Genomic DNA, 21236 nt, shown 5'->3' on the forward strand with positions numbered 1-21236 from the left:
GAAATATGTGACCTAAAATATAGAACCTGGAACCAAAATTTACATACTTTATTTCAGTGCCGCAGTGCCCCTGATCTAGATGGGGTTTAGGAGCGAAACATCGTTCCTACACAAGTTGTTGTCTACCCTCCACCATGACAATGTTTGTATGTGAGTATGTTTAAACAAATTCTAAGAAGGTAGCAACAAAAAAAGGGGTTAGAGCCATCCATTTTTCTGCTATTGCAAGTCTTTTTTTAAAATCCATCTAAAAGATATGTTCACAATTTTCAATGTGAACTGTCTCATACTGGACACGTTCATACTCTTTTACACAAGTGGATTCATGGGAAGTTCAGATTGATGAGATACCACATTGACTGGAGCTGTGTGACTTCACCGTTAACACCACATGTGACCACAGCTTCATATGTCGTTATTTCCTTGGGGTGTGATTACAGTGCTTAAAAATGCAGGAAGAGGCTTAAAATCCAAAATGTATAACCCCCTCCCGTGGCTTGTGTCCATGTGGATTTGAGACATTTGCAACAAAAAGTCTCAGTCTCAAAAAGAAGCCAAAATTTGCGTCTGCCAGGATAGGCAAAACCGAACATATGTCACAAGTAAAAAGACATGACCATACATAAGGCGCAAAAAAGAGCCGCCAAATGTCTCAATTGTACACCCGAGAAAAAAAAAACTATGATACATGTTCCCCTATGAGGAATCTTGTACATAAAACCATCTATGGGAATTATAGCCCTTTTCCATTAAATCTATAAACAGAACACATTTTGAGAACATGAATATAACAGCCCAACCCTAAAAACATAAGAAACAAGTCTAGGAAAATTCAGATCAGCAACCCATTCACTGGATTATGTGCAAGTTTCTGATGGAGAATGAGTCATTTGCTCGGTAAGGGACAAACAATTAGTCAAGCAACGCTGCTCTCACCAGCCACTAAATCGCGATTGCTCTCTATTCTTAATGAGGAGTTTGCCAACATTGTGCCATGTCAGCACAGCCTCGCATCCTCACTCTCCTAACACTGAAATTTTAATCACACTTCTTCCTACAGTTTGTTAAATAATCTCATTGACTAATGACTTGGGGACAACTAAGGCCTATAGGTGTCTTCTTCTCCCCCAGAGAGAACAGAGAACACATTGATTCATTACACTCATTTTGAAGGTAGCTCAGAGAACCCAGCATGCACTGCAACTGTGCAAATATCCATAGTTTAAAGGGAATGTCTCACAGAATTAGTTTTTATTTCATTAATTAGATGTACATTTGTAGAACAGAAATAATGCTGTTTATGCTGTTTATTAATTGTTGTGACTATTTCGTTTTCTATACAGGAGGCATACACTTGTTTTCTGTATTATCTGTATGGGCAATGCAGCAGGGTAGGTGTGCCTTGTGGAAATTGTAGCAAATGAAAGGTGTATGATAGATTATAACAATTAGTGGGGGTACAGGATTAATACCTGGCCATATCCAGACATCTCCAGTAGGAGGCTGCCAATAACTCACTTTCACCCTATGAGGATAATATGATTCTGCTGACGTTACCCCTTTCTACACAACAAAGCTATCAAGTGAGCTAAGAAAATTTAAAAAAATGTAGACTTCCATGATGGCTAACCTGAATCTAAATAGTTAAAGGGGTTTTCTTACAATTCTTAAATGTACTCAGGATAACAAAATAACATCTTTTCTAATTCACTGTTATTGATAAAAATGCAGCATTTCACAGATATAATTCCAACATGTCTCTATCAGTCCTGATGTACACAATTTTGGTTGTCCTTGGATCCGACTGTAAATCTAAGACTAAGACTATAGACTGATAATTCCCTCTAGCTTGTCTTGCAATGCAGGAGAAGGGGGATGGGTAGCACAATACAGACACAAGCACTTCCTGGTTCAGCTGTGCTTCTAGCAGGGTTTAGAGGACACAGCATCAGCTGCTATACAAACAAGATAAGCTGTGGATTCCAGTGGAAGGGGGGGAGGGATAGCAGTGCTGACAATGTTTTATTGATTAGATGAGGCAGCAGAGCTGAGTGTGTTATTGTGTGTTATATCCCTCTCATGACTATGATCTGTCTTTTGTCGGACTTTCTGACGTTTTCGGGTTTTGCACGGCTGTGACAGGTGTTTAACAGGGGTTTGCGCTGGCATTGTGTTGCATGCAATCAGATTTTGGCACAGCTACACTGGATTTCATGCGGCACATATTGGGGGCGTGCTGTAGAACGAGCCGACTGATTCAGACTGACTGCGGGATTTAACTTTCAAATTGTGTCACAAGACAATGCACTTACATACAAAGTAAAAGGTGAACTCCGACAGACCTGAGCGGGGAAGCGACAGGGGAACTTCGTCAAACAGGTAAATAAATGTGCCCCATTGTTTGGAGATATGGTACAGATGTTACATTGAGGTCCTGCAACTTCAAGCCATGCCTCTAGCCCAGGGGTCAGGAATCTTTTTGGCTGAGAGAGCCATGAAGCCACATATTTTAAAATGTTATTCCGTAAGAGCCGTACCATATGCACATGCCCCCCAGTAGATAGGTAGTCCCAGTGTCACGGATGCCCCTGCGTTCTAGGTCTCAGATTGCAGGCACATCCGTGCCCCTCTTCTTGGCGGCGCCCCTTTCTAAGCTCACTCAACCCACCACTTTCCGGCTCCTGTCCCGGGTGGCCAGCGCGTGCGCACCGGCACTTGCGGATTTCAGGGGCCACTGCGCTGCTGATTGGCGCTTTCCACTTCCCGGGTTCCTATAAAGACCGTTGGCTACCAGATAGGTAGCCATAGCACATGTCCCCCAGTATATAGGTAGCCACAGCACATGCCCCCAAGTAGATAGGTAGCCACAGCACACGTCCACAGGTAGATAGGTAGCCACAGCACACACCCTCAGTATATAGGTAGCCACAGCACATACTTCCAATAGATAGGTAGCCCCAGCACATACTCCCAGTAAATAGGTAGCCACAGCACATACTCCCAGTAGATAGGTAGCCACAGCACATGCCCACAGGTAGATAGGTAGCAACATCACATACTCCCAGTAGATAGGTAGCCACAGCACATACTCCCAGTAGATAGGTAGTCACAGCAAAAAAAAAAAGAATATTCACTTACTAGTGCTCCCTGCAGCCAGCTCCTCATAGCTCCCACGCTCTTCTCTTTGACCCAGGCTTAAACTATGGCACCTGGGTCGAACAAAGAACGTAGGCAACCGTAACATCTCTGCCTGTGTCCAGTGATCAGTCAAAGAGACACACAGTAGCCATCACTATTTATTAAAGATCTGTCTGAGAGCCAGATGCGGCCAACAAAAGAGCCATATCTGGCTCCCGAGCCATAGGTTCCCTACCTCTGTTCTAGCCAATGGTTTGGAAAAAGTAGAGCAATGGCAGATCTTCATATAGGTGGCATATGGGCCCATTTATGAAGAACGCCGCAGCTTCAGGTAAAAAAACGCTATACTCACCGTCAGCTTTTTCTCCTTGCCGTTCCGTCTTCACCTCCACTGACCCGTGTGCATCACGTGAGGTCATAGTGTTGCACACGGAGCCACGAGGAGAAGAAGCTGAAGGTGAATATAGTGTTTTTTTTCAAGGGACTCTTATGTGGACATATGTGTAAAGAGAGGGGCCCTGCTGTCACAATTTCATTAAAAGGGGGAACTGCTGTGGACATTTCATTTATAGGCGCCTGTTTCTGATATGGCCATTTCATTGAAGGGGGCATCTGCTGCGGTCATTTCATTAAAGAGGTCATTTTCCGCGACCATTTCATTAAAGGGGCCTTAAAGTCACTTAAGTTTTCATTGTGGTCAGGAGATCATACTGCCTTCCTTTTGTCAAAATCCGAGAACTCCCCAAAAATAGGCACGGCAATCTCTGAACATCAGAAGAACTCTTCTCAAAACATGATGGAGAGATTCCAACATCCTGTTGCAGTTTAGAGGGAAAAAAAACAAGGAACAAGGAAATCACAATCATCCATCTCTAAATGGATTAAACCAGATATCAAAGATGCTTATGACTCTCAGACTCAGTAATTCCAGGGGCGATTGGAGCCTAATCACCTGAGGCTATGGTGGCTTCTTGGGCTGAAAAAAGAGGGGGCCTCTATGGAATAGTCACCTGACCAATTGTGATGCATGTGACTTGTTCAAACAGAAAGTTGATACAGAAACAGTAACTGAAAACTGCTGCAGTACAGGCCTGTCAGAGCATTAAACAGGAGAAAACTGGTGATGTCCATGAGTTCAAGACTTCAGGCAGTCATTACAAACAAAGGTTAACCAAGTGTTAGAAATGAACACTTTAGTTACACTTGTAATTGTCCAATTACTTTTGTGCCCCTAAAATTAAGGGATGTTGTTTAAAAAATAATTTAAGAAAAAGTCCAATTCGCTCACTCAATCACCCGTATTGGCCTCCTACAGAAAATCCATGCGGCAGTGCGCGCTGCCAGATCCTCGACTTTTATAATCCAATATAGCAACAAAAAGTTAGGATAAAAAACGCACAAGATTGACGTGTTTCGATGCTATCATGTCTTAATCATGATTCCCTTATTAAGACGCGATACAGTTGAAATCTTGTGTGTTTTTTATCATGTACTTAAATAAAGAGTACAGGCAGTCCCCGGGTTACGTACAAGATAAGAACAAACCTATGGAACCAAAGTTGAATTTGTACGTAAGTCGAAACTGTATATTTTATAATTGTAGTTCGATGCAAATTTTTTTTTAGCCCCAGTGACAATTGGAGTTTCAAAATGTTTTGCTGTAATGGGACCAAGGATTATCAATAAAGCTTCATTACAGACACCTTACAGCTGATCATTGCAGCCTGGGACTATAGTAAAGCATCCGGAGAGCTTCACCAGAGTTCACAATGGGCAGAGGGGTCCGTCTTTAACTAGGGGTCGTCTATAAGTTGGGTGTCCTTACATAGGGGATGGCCTGTAATTATTTTTTGCACAGTACCATTGAGGTTTTCCATGAGTGCCGCAAACCATTACTTTTTGTTGCAAAAACATGATTTAGTTCCCTACATTTTTATGCAATAATTTTGTACAACCCATTAAATTAAAGCTGAAAGTCTGAACTTCAACTGCATCTGAAATTTTTTTGTTAAAAATTCATTGTGGTAATGTACAGACACAAAATTAGAAAACTGTTCTCTGTACAAATATTTATGGACCTACCTGTACGTCAGTGGAATTGGAATACAACTATATATATATTGTATATGCTATGTCACCAGTACTGCATTGCAGATGTTTCTCCTATATACATCATATACAGTATATGTCTCAATAACATTTCCAGTCAATACTTACAACTTCCAGGCAGTCTATTATCTTGGAAAGCTTCTCCTCGGGTAAATCTTTTAATAGAGAAACACTGGATAAAAAAAAAAAGAATTATTAAAAACAGTTTTATTCTTGGAACAAGCATTTTTAATATACTTTGACAGCTCTGTAATACATTTGCCACTTCTTGTCTCAGTTAATAAAGATTTTTCTCCTACACTTTCACAGTAATGGAAGTTGCCCACACTTCTTAATGACTTCCTTAGAGTCAGCACAGCTGACGGCGAGAGAAGACATTACATCTCCCCGACACATGACTTGTAATAGGTACTGACTCCCTCTGTCCCAGATACATAAAGATTAGCCATAGTCTTCCCCAGATTGGTCTTCTTTTCGGTTGAGCGCCTTGAAATAGTCAAAAGTGAGTTTAGGGAATTGTTCTTTTTGCCTGTAGGGGTCATGTGAGTAATCGACATGGAGTTCGATGAAGTTCCCATTCATCAACCTTAGATTTGCATTAGTGTATCAATAATGGAAGGACTCTGCTTCCCCGGATCCTGGCATTACTACCATCAAGATTGTGGAATGATTAATATGGCATCTGACAGGTAAGAGATAATGGCAGCTATCAGCCGCTGCCGCTTGCAGACCGGGAAGGAAGTCAGCATAAGAATGCATTACCAGATGCGCAGACAGCAGAATGAGAAGCTATACTTAATGCAAACACTATTCCCTAATATTAGAATATATAGTCTCTCTATAAGAAGTGAATGAGAATGTATAACTCACCCACAAACATTGCAGGGAATGAACAGGATTAGTGTCCATTGTACAAACTGACTTTATTGCATGTGTTAAAATTTAGTAAGGACAACCCTGACAGTAGGACACTCAAATATTTCAGGTAATATTTTCAATACTTCAATGTATATAAACACCGATCCCTGGAAATGTGATGTCACACAAGTGCACCGCTTATTATTATGTATACCTCCAATTACTTGCACCTGTGTGACATCACATGACCAGGGACCAGTCTTTATCCACAGGAAATAAATAATGAAGCTTCTTATTGAATGACAGCAAGTAGAAATCTAGGAAACCGTGAGGAATTTCTAAAGAAAGTATATTGGAAAAATTGTATAACTTTTCATTACACAAATAATAGCAATTATTTGCAGAAAGTTGACAAGCCCTTTGAGGCTATGCTTGGTACCAAAACCATAATTTAAATTCCTTTTGCAGAAGAATTCACAAATCATTTTCTTTTTCCTTCAATCTTCAGCACAGAAAGTATGTAGAAAGCATACCAAATTTACAAATTCCTGTAAACATAATGCTTTGTGCACATTTTGGCCGAAGTGCACCTAATATAAGAAAGTACCAACTTTTTAAATTGCCTTGATTAAAATGAATCCTACATCAATTTGGACCATACAAAGATCTAGACCAGGGGTCCCCAAACTACAGCCAGAAGAATGAAGACGTGGGAGCCACTGCCAGAGGTGAGTATAGGATTTTCTTTTTAAAACAGCAGTAAAAAGATTGTGGCGCCTGGGGGGCCCACATATGCAAAATAATTAATTATGGTGGAAAGCATAGAAAATAATTAATGGTGGAGGGGCAGCATAGGAAATAATAAATTATGAGGGTCAGCATAGGAAATAATAAATTATGAGGGGCAGCATAGGAAATAATTAATTATGAGGGGCAGCATAGAAAATAATGGTGGAGGGCCAGCATAGGAAATAATTAATGGTTGGGGGCAACATAGGAAATAATTTATGGTTATGGGCAGCATAGGAAATAATAAATTATGACAGGCAGCATATGAAATAATTAAATGGTGGAGGGACAGCATAGGAAATAATTAATGGTGGGGGGGGGCAGCATATGAAATAATTAATGGTGGAGGGCAGCTTATAAAATAATTAATTGTGGGGGCAGCATAGGAAATAATTGATGGTGGGGGGCATAGGAAATAATTAATGGAGGAGGGACAACATATAAAATAATTAATGGTGGGGGGCATAGGAAATAATTCATTAAGAGGGGCAACATAGGAAATAATTAATTATGAGGGGTAGCACAGTAAATAATAAATTATGAGGGGCAGCATATGAAATAATTAAATGGTGGGGGCAGCATATGAAATAATTAATGGTGGAGGGGCAGCATATGAAATAATTAATCGTGGGGGTGCAGCATATGAAATAATTAATGTTGGGGGCAGCATAGGAAATAATTAAAGGTGGAGGGGCAGCATATGAAATAATTAATGATGGAGGGCATAGGAAATAATTAATGGTTGAGGGGCAGTAAAGGACACATTTAATGGTGGGGGGCATAGGAAATAATTAATGGAGGAGGGACAACATATGAAATAATTAATGGGGGGGCATAGGAAATAATTAATTAAGAGGGGCATTCTAGTAATTAATGGGGGGCAGCATATTCAAAAATTAATGGAGAGGGGTACCAGTATATTTAATAATTAATTGCCCTATCCTGAATATGCTTTTCTTCTATCTGTACTTTTTGCTAAACAAGCTTTGTTAGATTTGTTAAAGGAGTATGGCTGCGCACACTGACTACATTGAATTTGTTTGTGGTCGGTTAACTTAGAAACACATAGCTCTTTATAAGAGCTGCTGAAAATAAGTTATTTGGAAGTTTAAAAACATTAATTTAGATGCACTGTAACAATGAAAATAAACTGAGCTAAGGTGTTGTGTGAGCTGCTATTATAGCATGTGGAAATCATAAAGGGTTGTCCTGCTCTGAAAGACTCAATGGGGGAGATTTATCAGAAGTGTCAGAGGTAAAACTGTGCTAGTTGCCCATGGAAACCAGTCAGAGCTCAGCTTCAATTTTATAAACAGCTGTAGGAAAATGAAAGCTGAGCTCTGATTGGTTGCCATGAACTACTAGATGACACTTGATGAATCGACCCCAATGAATCCATACATTGATCCATCCATCCATCCATCAACCCATTGATAGTTATTGATTTGATTGGCCGGGTATTACAAGGGCAACTGTGTGAATGCTTAATTACAATATAATTTATAATATAATGTAAAACAACATAAAGAAATGTATTCTAACATATTGAGATATTCCTACAGATTTACTAAGTTAACCTTCAGTTATGGCAGCCCCATGAAATTTTGGCATATTTTCAATACTTACGTAGAGTTCACTGTTAAAAACAATTTTATATTCTTATTTTAGAGCGCAAAAAATGCAATGTTTATATAAAAAAAATGAAATTACCTGCGGAGAAAGCTGAAATATTCCTGATGCTGAGCCTGTGCTGAACTCATCATAATGTTCTGGAAAACTTGCCTATCCAAGACCCAAATCTTGGAGTCAGTAACAGCTGGAAAAAAAATGGGTTACAGAAAATACTATTCCTTGTCGCCAACGCAATGCATTGTTTATTATATGAATTACTGATGGCTAAAGTGTAGTAAAAGAGTCATTGCATTGAGATTGGTGTAACTGAAAGGTTTGTCCTAAGTTACAAGTTGTACTTTACCTTTTATAAAGACTAGGGGGAACATTTACTTACCCATCCCGTTGACGCCACCAATCCGGACGAGGATTCTGAGCTGCTGCGATTCACTAAGATCGTGCGTCCAATTTCCTGCATGTGTTGCTTCCCCGCTTAGGTCCGCCGGAGTTCACATTCTTCTTCCCGGTGCATGTGAGTGCTGATCTAGCGACACAATTTCATTTTTAAATTCTGCGGTTTGTCCGAATCAGTCGGGTTGTCCAACTGTTCATATTCTTCTTCCCGGTGCATGTGAGTGCTGATCTAGCGACACAATTTCATTTTTAAATTCTGCGGTTTGTCCGAATCAGTCGGGTTGTCCAACGGTCACGCCCCCCGATTTGTGTCGCATGAACGCCGGCGCCGATGCGGTACAATCTGATCGCATGCGGCAAAAATCCGGGGCAATTCAGCGCAAAACGGAAACATTCTGAAATCCCGAAGGAAATGCATCTGAATGACCCTTAGTAAATGTACCCCTAAGAGTTCTGTATCAGAACTGTTTAAATTGTATTTGCCAATATTATTCCTATCCATAGAAGGTATAATGAAGTGTCTGTATTATGGGGCAGATTTCTAAAAAGAGTCCCCCATCGCTGCACATTCCACCTGAAATACGCCAGGCAGGAGCCTCATAGCATAATTCTGCTATAGCCTGGCGCAAGGTGGCATGGAGGTGGAGTAAGAGTGAGTGAGTAAAGAGTGAGTAAAATTCACAATTCCTCACTGTGAGTCAGGAATCGCAACTTTTTTATGGCTTGTACCCCAGGAAACTGTCATACAAGCCATACTTCCCCCGAAAGACTAAAACTAATGTTTAATTATAAATCATCTACAACTTTATACCTCCTATAAGATCACTTCATTTGCATTAGATTTTGGAGCAGTTTTGTCGCAACTCCTTTTGTCACGCCCCTTTTTACCAAGGTCACACTACCCAATTTACCAGTTGTAAGCGTCTAAAGTGATAAATGTGGTGCAAATGCAGTTCATTTTTAACTTTTTAAGTTAATTTACAACACATTTCAATATTCCCTGGCACATGCCCAGCCACTCATCCTACATGGGAAGGGACTACCTAGACACAAAAGTCCACACGAAGTGATAGAGATTTCTAAAAATTTAACGGTTTGTGCAGCGTTGAACTTTCAGTCATTTCTGTTATAATTTTGTGTTTCAGCATTGTAATGCTATAATTTGATATAATATTATAAGTGATGTTTGCACTGCTTGCGGGTTGACCATGTGGGCTTACAGATCTGCTTATGCTTCAGGGCAGCTCTGGAGTATATACTGAGGTTTATTAGAGAGTCTTAAGCTCTGTGTAGTGAACGAGGAGATTATTAAATCCTACTGAGTTGTTGCCAACTTCATCAATCGCCTTAAGCAGCTTCTGGAGAAGGCCTTGTTTATTGAATAGTTATGCATTGCTTCCAAAATGTATTATTCCTGCTTATTGGGAGCAGATTATACCTTTCCTCCTAGTTTGAGACCTGTAGCTGGTCCTGTCATATAGTTATTATTAGGGGTCCGTGTATCTAACCAAGACTTATAACTACTAATCTGTTTGTACATTCAAAATTTGCACCCACAAAGTGGGTGTCCCTTAAGGTCCTAACCATCAACCTGATGACTTTTTTTGTAATTTTTTAAACACTACTACATTTTGGGTAGGACACAAAATGTAATAGTTAAAAATCATATGATATTTAATCTACACCCTTAAGGAAGCACATGAAGAGATTAACCAATTGTAGAAGGCTTTTTGTTTTTTTCATACAAATGATGCTGGGATTTGTAAATGGTGTTCAGCAAACTTTTTCTAAATCTGTACAAGTCAAAACAAGAAACTTTGACCTATATCATGGGCTCAAAATATTTGCTGAATTCCATTTTTCTAGTATAAAGTATAAAAGGTGTCAGAGGACATAGAAGGTCAATGAGCAAAGAGGGGAAGAAGTGAGTTACAACAGCTAGGTCCGACCAGCAGCTCTGAGACAAATGAGAGTTTCACATAGCACAGAGGAAAACTGTTAGGCCCCTTCCCCACTTGCGTTGCAGATCACGTCAGAGTTTGATCAGGGTGCGATCAGGGTTTGGTCAGTGAAAAACTGACATTTTGCATCAGAGTTCAATCAGTTTTAAGTCAGAGTTTGTTCAGTGTCTCAGTTGTTCACGAGTATTTTCAATGCAATTTCAATGCATTTTTCATGTGCAGAAAATGCGCGTGAAAGGACTCGGGACTGAGCTCTATCTTTTCTATGGCAATTGATGCGTGAAAAACACATTGCACTTGTATGTGTCTCAAAGTGCAATGCGTTTTTGATGCATCTCCATAGACTTGTATGGTGCATTTTTCACGCGTGTGACTTGAAAAAGTAGAGCATGCTGAGCTTTAAACGCGCATTAAAGAAAACGCGCATGTGTGCGTGAAAAAAAAGCAAGTCTGAAAAAGCCCATTGATTACAATGGGTCAGATTGCAATGCAAGTTCTGTTCATCAAAAAACGCAAGTGTAGAAGGGGCTTAAGATGCTCTGGCCTCTTAGTAAACCCGAGATTTACTATGAGCTAAGCAGAGTTTGTGGACATGTATCTATTTTGACCCATATTAACAATGATCTATCCACTCATATAGCAAAAATAATCATCATAGGAAGATTGTCTTTGGAAGGTTTGTCTTCAGATGAACTAGCATAATAGTTTTATAAAAATTCATCTCCATCTACAGTATGTCTTCCTAACTGTAATTATACAGTGTCCTCGGTAAACATAAGAAGCGGAAATTGCACCCCCACTTTAAATGCTTTCTCATAAACAGGAGCTAATGTTCGGCACTTGCAGTCTTAAAAAATAACTACCATAAAAATCCATCATGATAAACCAGGGACACCTACTCATAGATCCAAGCTCTATCACTGTGGTAATCTTATATTTGTTATCTATGGCCTCCTTCCTTCTAAAATCAACTTTTATAATTATGCTAAGGAACCTGGAGTGCTCTGGGGGGTGTTACCAAAGTCCCAATGCGTTGCGTTCATAGGCTGTTTCACTCCTCCTTTGCCCTGCTCCCTCAGCACTTCCCCCATCTCACTGCAGGAGTGGAATTTTTAGTACACAGTGGGAGGGGGAATCTGTTGCACAGAGGGGCTCTGTAACACCTCACAGAGCCCTTCAGGCTTATTAGTTTAAACTAATTAGTTGCTTTCAGTATTAGTTGATTTTAGAATTTGTTAACCATGGATATCAGTCACGGTGTCTGCATCTATGAGTAAGTGTCCCTGGTTTATTTTCATGGTAATTTTCCTTTAATGATCTTGACTCTCTAGAAACCTTAATAACAGCCGAAAAGACTCATTGCAGCATTATTACTATCAATCCTTTACCAGTGAACTAAACAAAAAAACATGTTTTGTTGTGCCGAGAAGGTTAATTAAAATCAAATAAGACACAATGAACAATGTTATGGGAATTACAACTTAATGAACAAGTGAAAGGATACAGGGCACAGATATTGCTGATCTATAGTTTATAGTTTTCTTTCTATGGAGGATGATTATGGCTCGTCGTGCTGGTGACTCATACCTTTTACAGTGGCTGTTCTCTTGCAGTTATAGAGAATTGCTAATTCCCCAAAAGCAGTCCCAGGATGCATCTGCCCGAGCAGCCGGCTGTTCTGAATAACGTCAAGCAAGCCCTCTGCAAGGATGAAATAATCACATTAAGTGGCAAGTATTTTCAACCACAGCATACTTTAGTTAGTTATATAGAATATATATTATATAAGTGTATAGTATATTACACATTAAAAAGGAATGAAACAACCTATGTCAAACCAGGCAAGGTGATAATAAAGTAAAGGTCACACAGGTAAAACAAAATGTTGTAAATGAGCAGTAATAGTTTGTGCAATAACCTCTGTTCTACATATGCCTTGAACATACACATTACATGAATATATAGATTTTTTTTACATACTGTAATACTAATTATCAATGTAAAACCGTAACAAAAATGATCTCATATAGGGAATAGAAAGGAAACTGGATTTCTAATCGCATGACTAAGCCTCAAGGGATTCCAGGATTTGTATTATTGATGACCTATCCTCAAAATATTGACTTATTAGGAAATCAGTGGGTGTATGAACAGCAGACCTCTTAATGGGGCCCCCCTACTCCCTCAAAAAATACATTTATGCACTTACACTCACCGGCCACTTTATTAGGTACACCATGCTAGTAACGGGTTGGACCCCCTTTTGCCTTAAGAACTGCCTTAATTCTTCGTGGCATAGATTCAACAAGATGCTGGAAGCATTCCTCAGAGATTTTGGTCCATATTGACATGATGGCATCACACAGTTGCCGCAGATTTGTCGGCTGCACATCCATGATGCGAATCTCCCGTTCCACCACATCCCAAAGATGCTCTATTGGATTGAGATCTGGTGACTGTGGAGGCCATTTGAGTACAGTGAACTCATTGTCATGTTCAAGAAACCAGTCTGAGATGATTCCAGCTTTATGACATGGCGCATTATCCTGCTGAAAGTAGCCATCAGATGTTGGGTACATTGTGGTCATAAAGGGATGGACATGGTCAGCAACAATACTCAGGTAGGCTGTGGCGTTGCAATGATGCTCAATTGGTACAAAGGGGCACAAAGAGTGCCAAGAAAATATTCCCCACATCATGTCACCACCACCACCAGCCTGAACCGTTGATACAAGGCAGGATGGATCCATGCTTTCATGTTGTTGACGCCAAATTCTGACCCTACCATCCGAATGTCGCAGCAGAAATCGAGACTCATCAGACCAGGCAACGTTTTTCCAATCTTCTACTGTCCAATTTCGATGAGCTTGTGCAAATTGTAGCCTCAGTTTCCTGTTCTTAGCTGAAAGGAGTGACACTCGGTGTGGTCTTCTGCTGCTGTAGCCCATCTGCCTCAAAGTTCGACGTACTGTGCGTTCAGAGATGCTTTTCTGCCTACCTTGGTTGTAACGGATGGCGATTTGAGTCACTGTTGCCTTTCTATCAGCTCGAACCAGTCTGCCCATTCTCCTCTGACCTCTGGCATCAACAAGGCATTTCCGCCCACAGAACTGCCGCTCACTGGATGTTTTTATTTTTCGGACCATTCTCTGTAAACCCTAGAGATGGTTGTGCGTGAAAATCCCAGTAGATCAGCAGTTTCTGTAATACTCAGACCAGCCCTTCGGGCACCAACAACCATGCCACGTTCAAAGGCACTCAAATCACCTTTCTTCCCCATACTGATGCTCGGTTTGCACTGCAGGAGATTGTCTTGACCATGTCTACATGCCTAAATGCACTGAGTTGCCGTCATGTGATTGGCTGATTAGAAATTAAGTGTTAACGAGCAGTTGGACATGTGTACCTAATAAAGTGGCCGGTGAGTGTATATTTGACCACTATTGACCACATGGGGGAAGTACACGGCAGAAATTGGAGAAGAGAGATCCCTAGTCCTGCCGTTCTGCTGTCCCCTCCTCTTCCCTGACATTTTTTTAATCTCAGCTGCCGATTCATGCTGTTGAAGATGTGCAATGTTATAAACACATTATGCTGTACAATTTGCAGTATAATATGTATATAATGGTGCGCATCCTCCATTCTTTAGTGAGGCAGGTCGAATGTCGGGCCCCCCTGACACTGCGGGCCCCATAGCAGTTGCTATGGCTTCTACCACTGTAGTTACACCCCTGTGTCTGAAGCAAAGCCATTGATCATTTGATGGAAGAGACTGGAGTTGCTTATTCACAGTCCCCCAAGCATACTATACATTGAATAGTGCAATGATGGCAAACGTTTTAGAGACCCAGTCCCCAAACTACAACCAAAACCCACCTATTTATTGCAAAGTACCAACACAGCAATTTAATCAGCAATTTATCGTTAACTGTTCTGCCAGAACTTACAATCGTATCAGCTATCTGACAACAATAATACAGTTGAAAGAAGGAGGATAAATTTTCATCATCATTGTAGCTTCTATACAGGATCTCTCCTGTGCAGCTAGAGTCATGGGGTAAGCAGGAGGACCTCCATAAATAATCCGGCCTCTTCCACAGCTTCTCACTGTTCCTGCAGTCCCAAGTGGCCAAGGATGTGACACTTTAAAATAGATCTGCGAACAGTATATAAGGAATTGCCTGGGACTACAGGAAGATTCTTTAGGTCCTGTCTAATGAACTCTGTGCTGGTTCAATGACTTGGGTGCCCACAAAGACGGCTCTGAGTGGCACCTCTGGTACCTGTGATATATGACCACCACCTATAGTGGCTGTGCTTGGTACTGAAGCCCGGCCCAATCACTTGAATGGGTCTAAACTACCATGTAACCCATAAACATCTAACATCACAGTGTAGCATGTGAAGTAAAAGCAGAACTCATTAAAGTGCTATGAAACTTCTAGCTGATCAGTTTGGAACGCCATTTGTCTTACCACCCAGCTTTCTGATGTTGATAACCTATTCTTATAAAATAATCTTATACAGTATCCGTTTATGCTTGTCATACACATAAAAAAAAATCTCAAATTGGCCAACCGGATAATGTGCCATTTACATGAAAAATCATCTTCCTCATGTCAGACTCACCTGGCAGAGGTGTTAGAAATGATTGCCAAACTAATCATTAGGCTAAGTCACCCATGCACTTATCTATTCTGGTTTAAGGGTGGTACATTTGGCATACATACTTTTATTTTGAATATGAGCATAAGGGAAACCATTGACCTCAACCGTAAACGGTGCACAATGCAAGCCTTTTAGTCTTCTCTTTTTTTTAAATAGGCTTTATACTTTACCTATTTTGATCCCACATTCAGACCATAAAGTGTTTCATATCAAGGACCAGATTTTTTTCCCGGGGAATAAAAGACATGTTTTCAAAGTATCACACAAAATAGAAATCTTAAAATTATAAATCTTAAAATTGTAAAATAAATATCCCTAATTACTAAAATAACCTTTAACTTATCATATTCTACAGTTCTGTAGGTGGTGAGTCCAAAGGCTGTGTATATACACTAATAGTGGAGGATAAAATGGAAAAAACAGGAAAAAGAAGCTAATAAGAAAAAATTGTATCTACAATAGTGATAAATAGCTGGAAATAATCTGTATTGAAAATCTTTTATGATATAAAACAACAAACAGTGATAAAATTAAAAGTCTACGTAACACGTTCCGGTTATAAAAACCTTCTTCCTACCAAAATTGACAGATAATACAACCGGCAGATAACCTGTATGTAGATAGATAAAAAAATAGATACTTACAATAACTGAAATTACATTATATGAATAGTTTGAAAGCAAGGGAGAATAATGCAATATGATGTAAGGAATGAGCAAATAAATTGAGTATATGCTACTCATTGTATTTGTTCATTCCTTACATCATATTGCTTTATTCTCCCTTGCTTTCAAACTATTCATATAATGTAATTTCAGTTATTGTAAGTATCTATTTTTTTATCTATCTACATACAGGTTATCTGCCGGTTGTATTATCTATTTTGGTCTGAAGAAGGTTTTTATAACCGAAACGCGTTACCTAGACTTTTATTTTTATCACTGTTTGTTGTTTTACATAATAAAAGATTTTCAATACGATTTGGCCTATTAGCGCCCCACTTCTTTCTCCTGTTTTTTTTTGTTTTTACTCCACTGTTTACACCAGCCTCTATTTGAGGTCTTGGTATTTTGGAGCTGTGGGAGCTGCTTAGAACAAAACATCCATCTACTCCTGCTATTGGCTTCAATTAGCCATACGATCCGGAACCCCTCCCCAGGGTGGGCTACAAACTGCACTGTAACAAGGTGCTCTCACTAACCATTGATCCCAACAGTATTACACGAGGCACCGTCCTCTCCTGTTGTTATTTCGCTCCTTTTATATACTAATAGGACTCCTAGGAGAGATAGTATGATTCCTACATATCCCACCAACAAATACTCTCTCTGTATACACAGATGGTTGTCCATCACTATGTGTGGGTTGGGTATTCAGGACTGACTGTTTCTCCTAGGACGCAAGGTTTTCAGGACTCTCGCAAACTCTCCTAGGAGTCCTAGAAGACAGGGTTTTCAGGACTCTCATAGTCTTTCTTAAGAGGCTGGATTTTCAGGGCTCTCAATGACTCTCCTAGGAGTCCTAGAAGCCCCGGTTTTAAGATCTCTCACTGTCTCTTTTAGGAGTCCAAGGAGGCAGGGTTTACAGGACTCTCAATGACTCTCCTAGGAGTCCTAGGTGGCAGAGTTTTGAGAACTCTCACTGTCTTTCCTAGGAGTCCTATGTGGCAGAGTTTTCAGGACTCTCCCCAACTCTCACTGACTCTCCTAGGAGTCCTGTCAGGATTTTCTTTGGCATTTACTCAGAATTCCAACTGTAATCATATAAACCTATATATTACAGAGCTCAGCATCTCCACACTGTCATATCCGTATCTCAGGTAGGGTAAGAAAAAAAGAGATCCGTAAAGTCTTTACAGTTCCTTTCTTTACAGTCTTAGTACATCACGGTAAAATAACTGTAGCTGTTCCGTACCTGCTAGAACATATAGATGGTTTCCTGCGGCTCCTTCCTGTATGACTAGCTGTGATTGGCTGTACACTCGCTCATACATACAGTCCACCATCCTCCGCACGTGTGATGCTTCCAACTGCCTCAAGAAGTCATTACTCATGATGGCGCCGGTGATCAGCTTCTTTGCGCTAGGAATAACAGTATATGTTTTATTTTTATACAAATTCACAACATAATTATTATGCCGCCAGAGCGACACAATTAAAAAATGGCATCTGCTTAAGATATGAGTAATCAATGCAATGGAGGGCCTGAAACTAATTTCTCCCCAGCAAATGTAAATATTTGTGCAGTTTTGCTCTCGCAGCGGAGGATAAATGTCATTGCGAATATCATTTTCTCCACAGTCTGCCTCGGGATGAGAGGAAAGGAATATATTTCAATGTGTCTCCACATGGGAGACTGCACCCAGTAATCATTTTAAGATGAAAACTCTAATATTCTCTTCCGTATTTCTAAGTGATAAGAGAAAATTGTTTTGTTAGCCAGTGAAATAATTCCAAATGGTTTCCTCGTGGGAGTTTGACTGCCTGGCATTTTGGAAGATGATCATTAATGTCATATCAGAAAAGCTCAGCGGTACTGTAACCTTTTAGCATACAGCTAATTGTTTTTCAATCGGGAGGGCGGTGGGTTTGACAATATATGATGGGAGATGCTGGGAAATTGGTGTCTTAATATTTGTCAGGCACACAGTCGTCTTACTGAACATTTTGTAATCTCAATCTATAAACTTTCTTTGTGACCACGTTTTCCCTGAACAGCAGGTGCTGATTAAAGCGTTCCTTGGGGGGCGACGGGGGATTTCTCAGCAGCCTTTAATGTGACAACGGTGTCAAAACTGCAAGGTAACCTTTGGCATTCTAGTCAAAGCAATAAGTAACAACTAATGTGCCTACAGTCCCCGTTTTAATGCACTTGGTAGCTGCTGAAAATTGATCATACAATTTAACCGGGACTTACATGACAGAAAACCTAAAGAGACCCCTCAAAACGACAAAGAAATACTAGCTAAGTAATTCCTCAGAATAATTTATCTTAAAAGGTGCCTCAAACATCTACTACATGATGGATGAAAGTCTTAAATTATACAGAATAACCTGTAAAGAGGGTGCCCCTGGGGCTTACTCATAGTGCACCTACTGTATACGTATTAAAAGCAAACCTGTCCAGAGATCTGTAAATTACCCCAAATTTACATGAACCATTACAGTAAGTGATTGCCCTGACATGACTCTTGGGGTCCCTCTCTAGAAACCTCTAATAAATAATCCCTGGTACGTTTTACATTGAGTTGTCTTTTGCTGAAATTTTTGGATACAATTAAGTGTTAGGGCCTGGGCTCAGAGGAGGAACCTCTGGTGCTCTGCTGGGTGCACTCATCACATGGCTGCTTTGAGCGTATGAAAATGTAAAAATACCTATGAAAAGGCACCTGTTAGATTAAAATCCAAAAAAATAAAAAAAAATATCCAAACTGACTTTTCTAGGTTTACCTCTAAATTTTCCACCATGCACAGTTACTCCCTATCCAGACAATACATTTGTAATTATCAGGGGGTCTTAGCTGGGGATCATGACAAGTGAAGCTCCCGAGTGTCTCCTGAGTATGCTGAGCCACCACTCAAAGTCCCAATAAAATGAATGGAGAACTGGTTGGCATATATATATTGAGCACTTATTTTGTGATCACTTATCCTATGGATAGTGGATAAGTGTACCTAGTGAGATAATTCCTATCATAAATTAATTTCTGGTGGTCTGACCACTGAGACCCCCACAGATCAATAAAGAAATATTAATATGAAGGGTTGCAGTTGTGATTGGACCCTAACAATCTACAAGTGACAACATATCCTAGAGACATGCTATTAGTTTGATTAAATATACCTCCCACCTGACTCTTTACTATTTTACTGGCCTTAAAATGTGTGATGAAGTGATGGTGAAGTTTCATTTGTATTTTTTCAAGTTTTAAGGAGGAAATGTTCAGCAAAGAATAGTCATGTAATGTAGTTAACCTGCAGTTAATTTTTCTTGACCATACAAACACATGTAAGTGGCAACGTAGAGGTCTTACCTAGAATCCTTGCGTACACAGGTGACATCAGGGTTCTGACAACTTGGATTGTAATAATGCCGTGAAGTTGGTTCGGCTGAGACTCCTTCCTTGGCTTTTTGACGCCGGTGGGTGTCAGGGGCCTTCTCATTGTACTGAGCGGGCCCTTGGTTTATGACACTTAGGAGTTTTTTCCTCTGACTTCCCTTTGGAGACAGTTGGATGTTATAGCCAATTGCATCCTGTAGTTTGTCTATCTGAATGGATTTGGTCTCCAGTTCCTTCTCCAGCTGTCTGATTTTCTCATCCTTGTCTTGCAGCTCTTTCCATCTCTGCCTCAGTTCTTCTTCTAGAAGCAGCACTGTCTCCTGCAGTTTAGTAAAGGCCCCAGAGGAATGTTCTCTCCTCCTTGAGGAGAGGCAGCTATCCTCTCTTCGTGGGGCTCTGATAGTTCCATTTCCCATGCTGTTCTGGTTGTACATCCCGGAGGAATAGTACTTTGCTCAGTAATTGCTACTTAGATGTCTGCTCTTCTCATGACTCCCAAAATGTTGGTTATAACAAAGTACATTTGCGGATTAAATTGCCATTTTTAGACTTGAAGTCGAATCATATCCTAAATGACAAAGAAATAAAATATTACATTGCTTATAATTTTGTATACAATGTTTTACTGTCATTCTTGTACCAATTATAGGCATTGGTGTGAAGCCCAGACTAAGATCATGCACATTGCTAAGTCTTACTTCTTGGGAGTGTTCAACTTGGTTTAATGAACTCTGGAAAGAAAAGGATTAAAAGGTGAAGAGCTCTTCAATACAAACTAAGGACCTCTTGTGTCTAATTTAGGGCACTTTCTTCCACTTTGTCCTATGGCAGTACAAATGTAAGAAATTCCTATTCACAGTGGCAATACCAGCCATTATGTAACAGGGAGGTTATGTCTACTGTAATTCATTCCTCTTTAGTGACTTGCCCTACGGTGCATTCAAAAGGCAGAGTATAAACTAGTCCCAAAATAGAGACATATTGATTTCTATATTGAATGCTTTGTCTATATTCAGTTGACATTGTACAAACACTGAATGTGACTTGCTGTAATATGCTCATTCAGCAGTCAAGTGAACATCATTGAATACAGTCTCCAGTAATGCAATGTAGAAGTACAAGCAATAACCAAAAATTAACACTCTAATTACCCTTCAAGCATCTTTCAATATTCTATTTGACTAATTCTTAAACTTTTAGCTACATTTTGACAACATACAGTACAACAGAGATTATATATGGTAACTCAAGATGACATACATAGTAAAGCATACAAACAATACAAGGCTGATGCCATAGTAGGTAAAAAAGTAAAATAAATCTCCCCCATACATTCCTATTAAATCCAACTACATAACTAGTCATATAAAGGGTGAAAATTGTGTGCGTTTAAACATGGGTAATCAAACAATAATAAACTTCCATCAGGGGCGTAACTATAGCGGTAACAGCCATTACAGCTTCTATGGGGCCTGCAGTGTTAGAGGGCCCCGGGGACAGATCTGCATAGGTGTGTAAATGTATATATGGGTGCATAAATGTGTGCACATAGGTTTTCTGAGGGGGTAGGGGGCCTCATTCAGAAGTCTGCTATGGGGCCCTGTCTCTCCTAGTTGCACCCATGCATA

General features: G+C 40.0%; 1 protein-coding gene across 2 annotated transcripts in view; it reads right to left on the reverse strand.

Moving 5' to 3' along the window:
- Positions 1-21236, reverse strand: part of LOC140106509 (cGMP-dependent protein kinase 2-like) — a 154227-nt gene that overhangs the window by 70293 nt on the left and 62698 nt on the right. For both annotated transcript variants that reach the window (XM_072130984.1, XM_072130985.1), the window contains exons 2-6: positions 19582-20176; positions 17463-17629; positions 12468-12581; positions 8605-8710; positions 5356-5419 (exon numbers count right to left, since the gene is read on the reverse strand). In XM_072130984.1, coding sequence (XP_071987085.1) covers positions 5356-5419; positions 8605-8710; positions 12468-12581; positions 17463-17629; positions 19582-20042 — 912 coding nt within the window. In that variant the 5' untranslated portion in view covers positions 20043-20176. The remainder of the gene's footprint in view (positions 1-5355; positions 5420-8604; positions 8711-12467; positions 12582-17462; positions 17630-19581; positions 20177-21236) is intronic.

The sequence above is a fragment of the Engystomops pustulosus genome, chromosome 11 (assembly GCF_040894005.1).
Source record: "Engystomops pustulosus chromosome 11, aEngPut4.maternal, whole genome shotgun sequence".
NCBI lineage: Eukaryota > Metazoa > Chordata > Amphibia > Anura > Leptodactylidae > Engystomops > Engystomops pustulosus.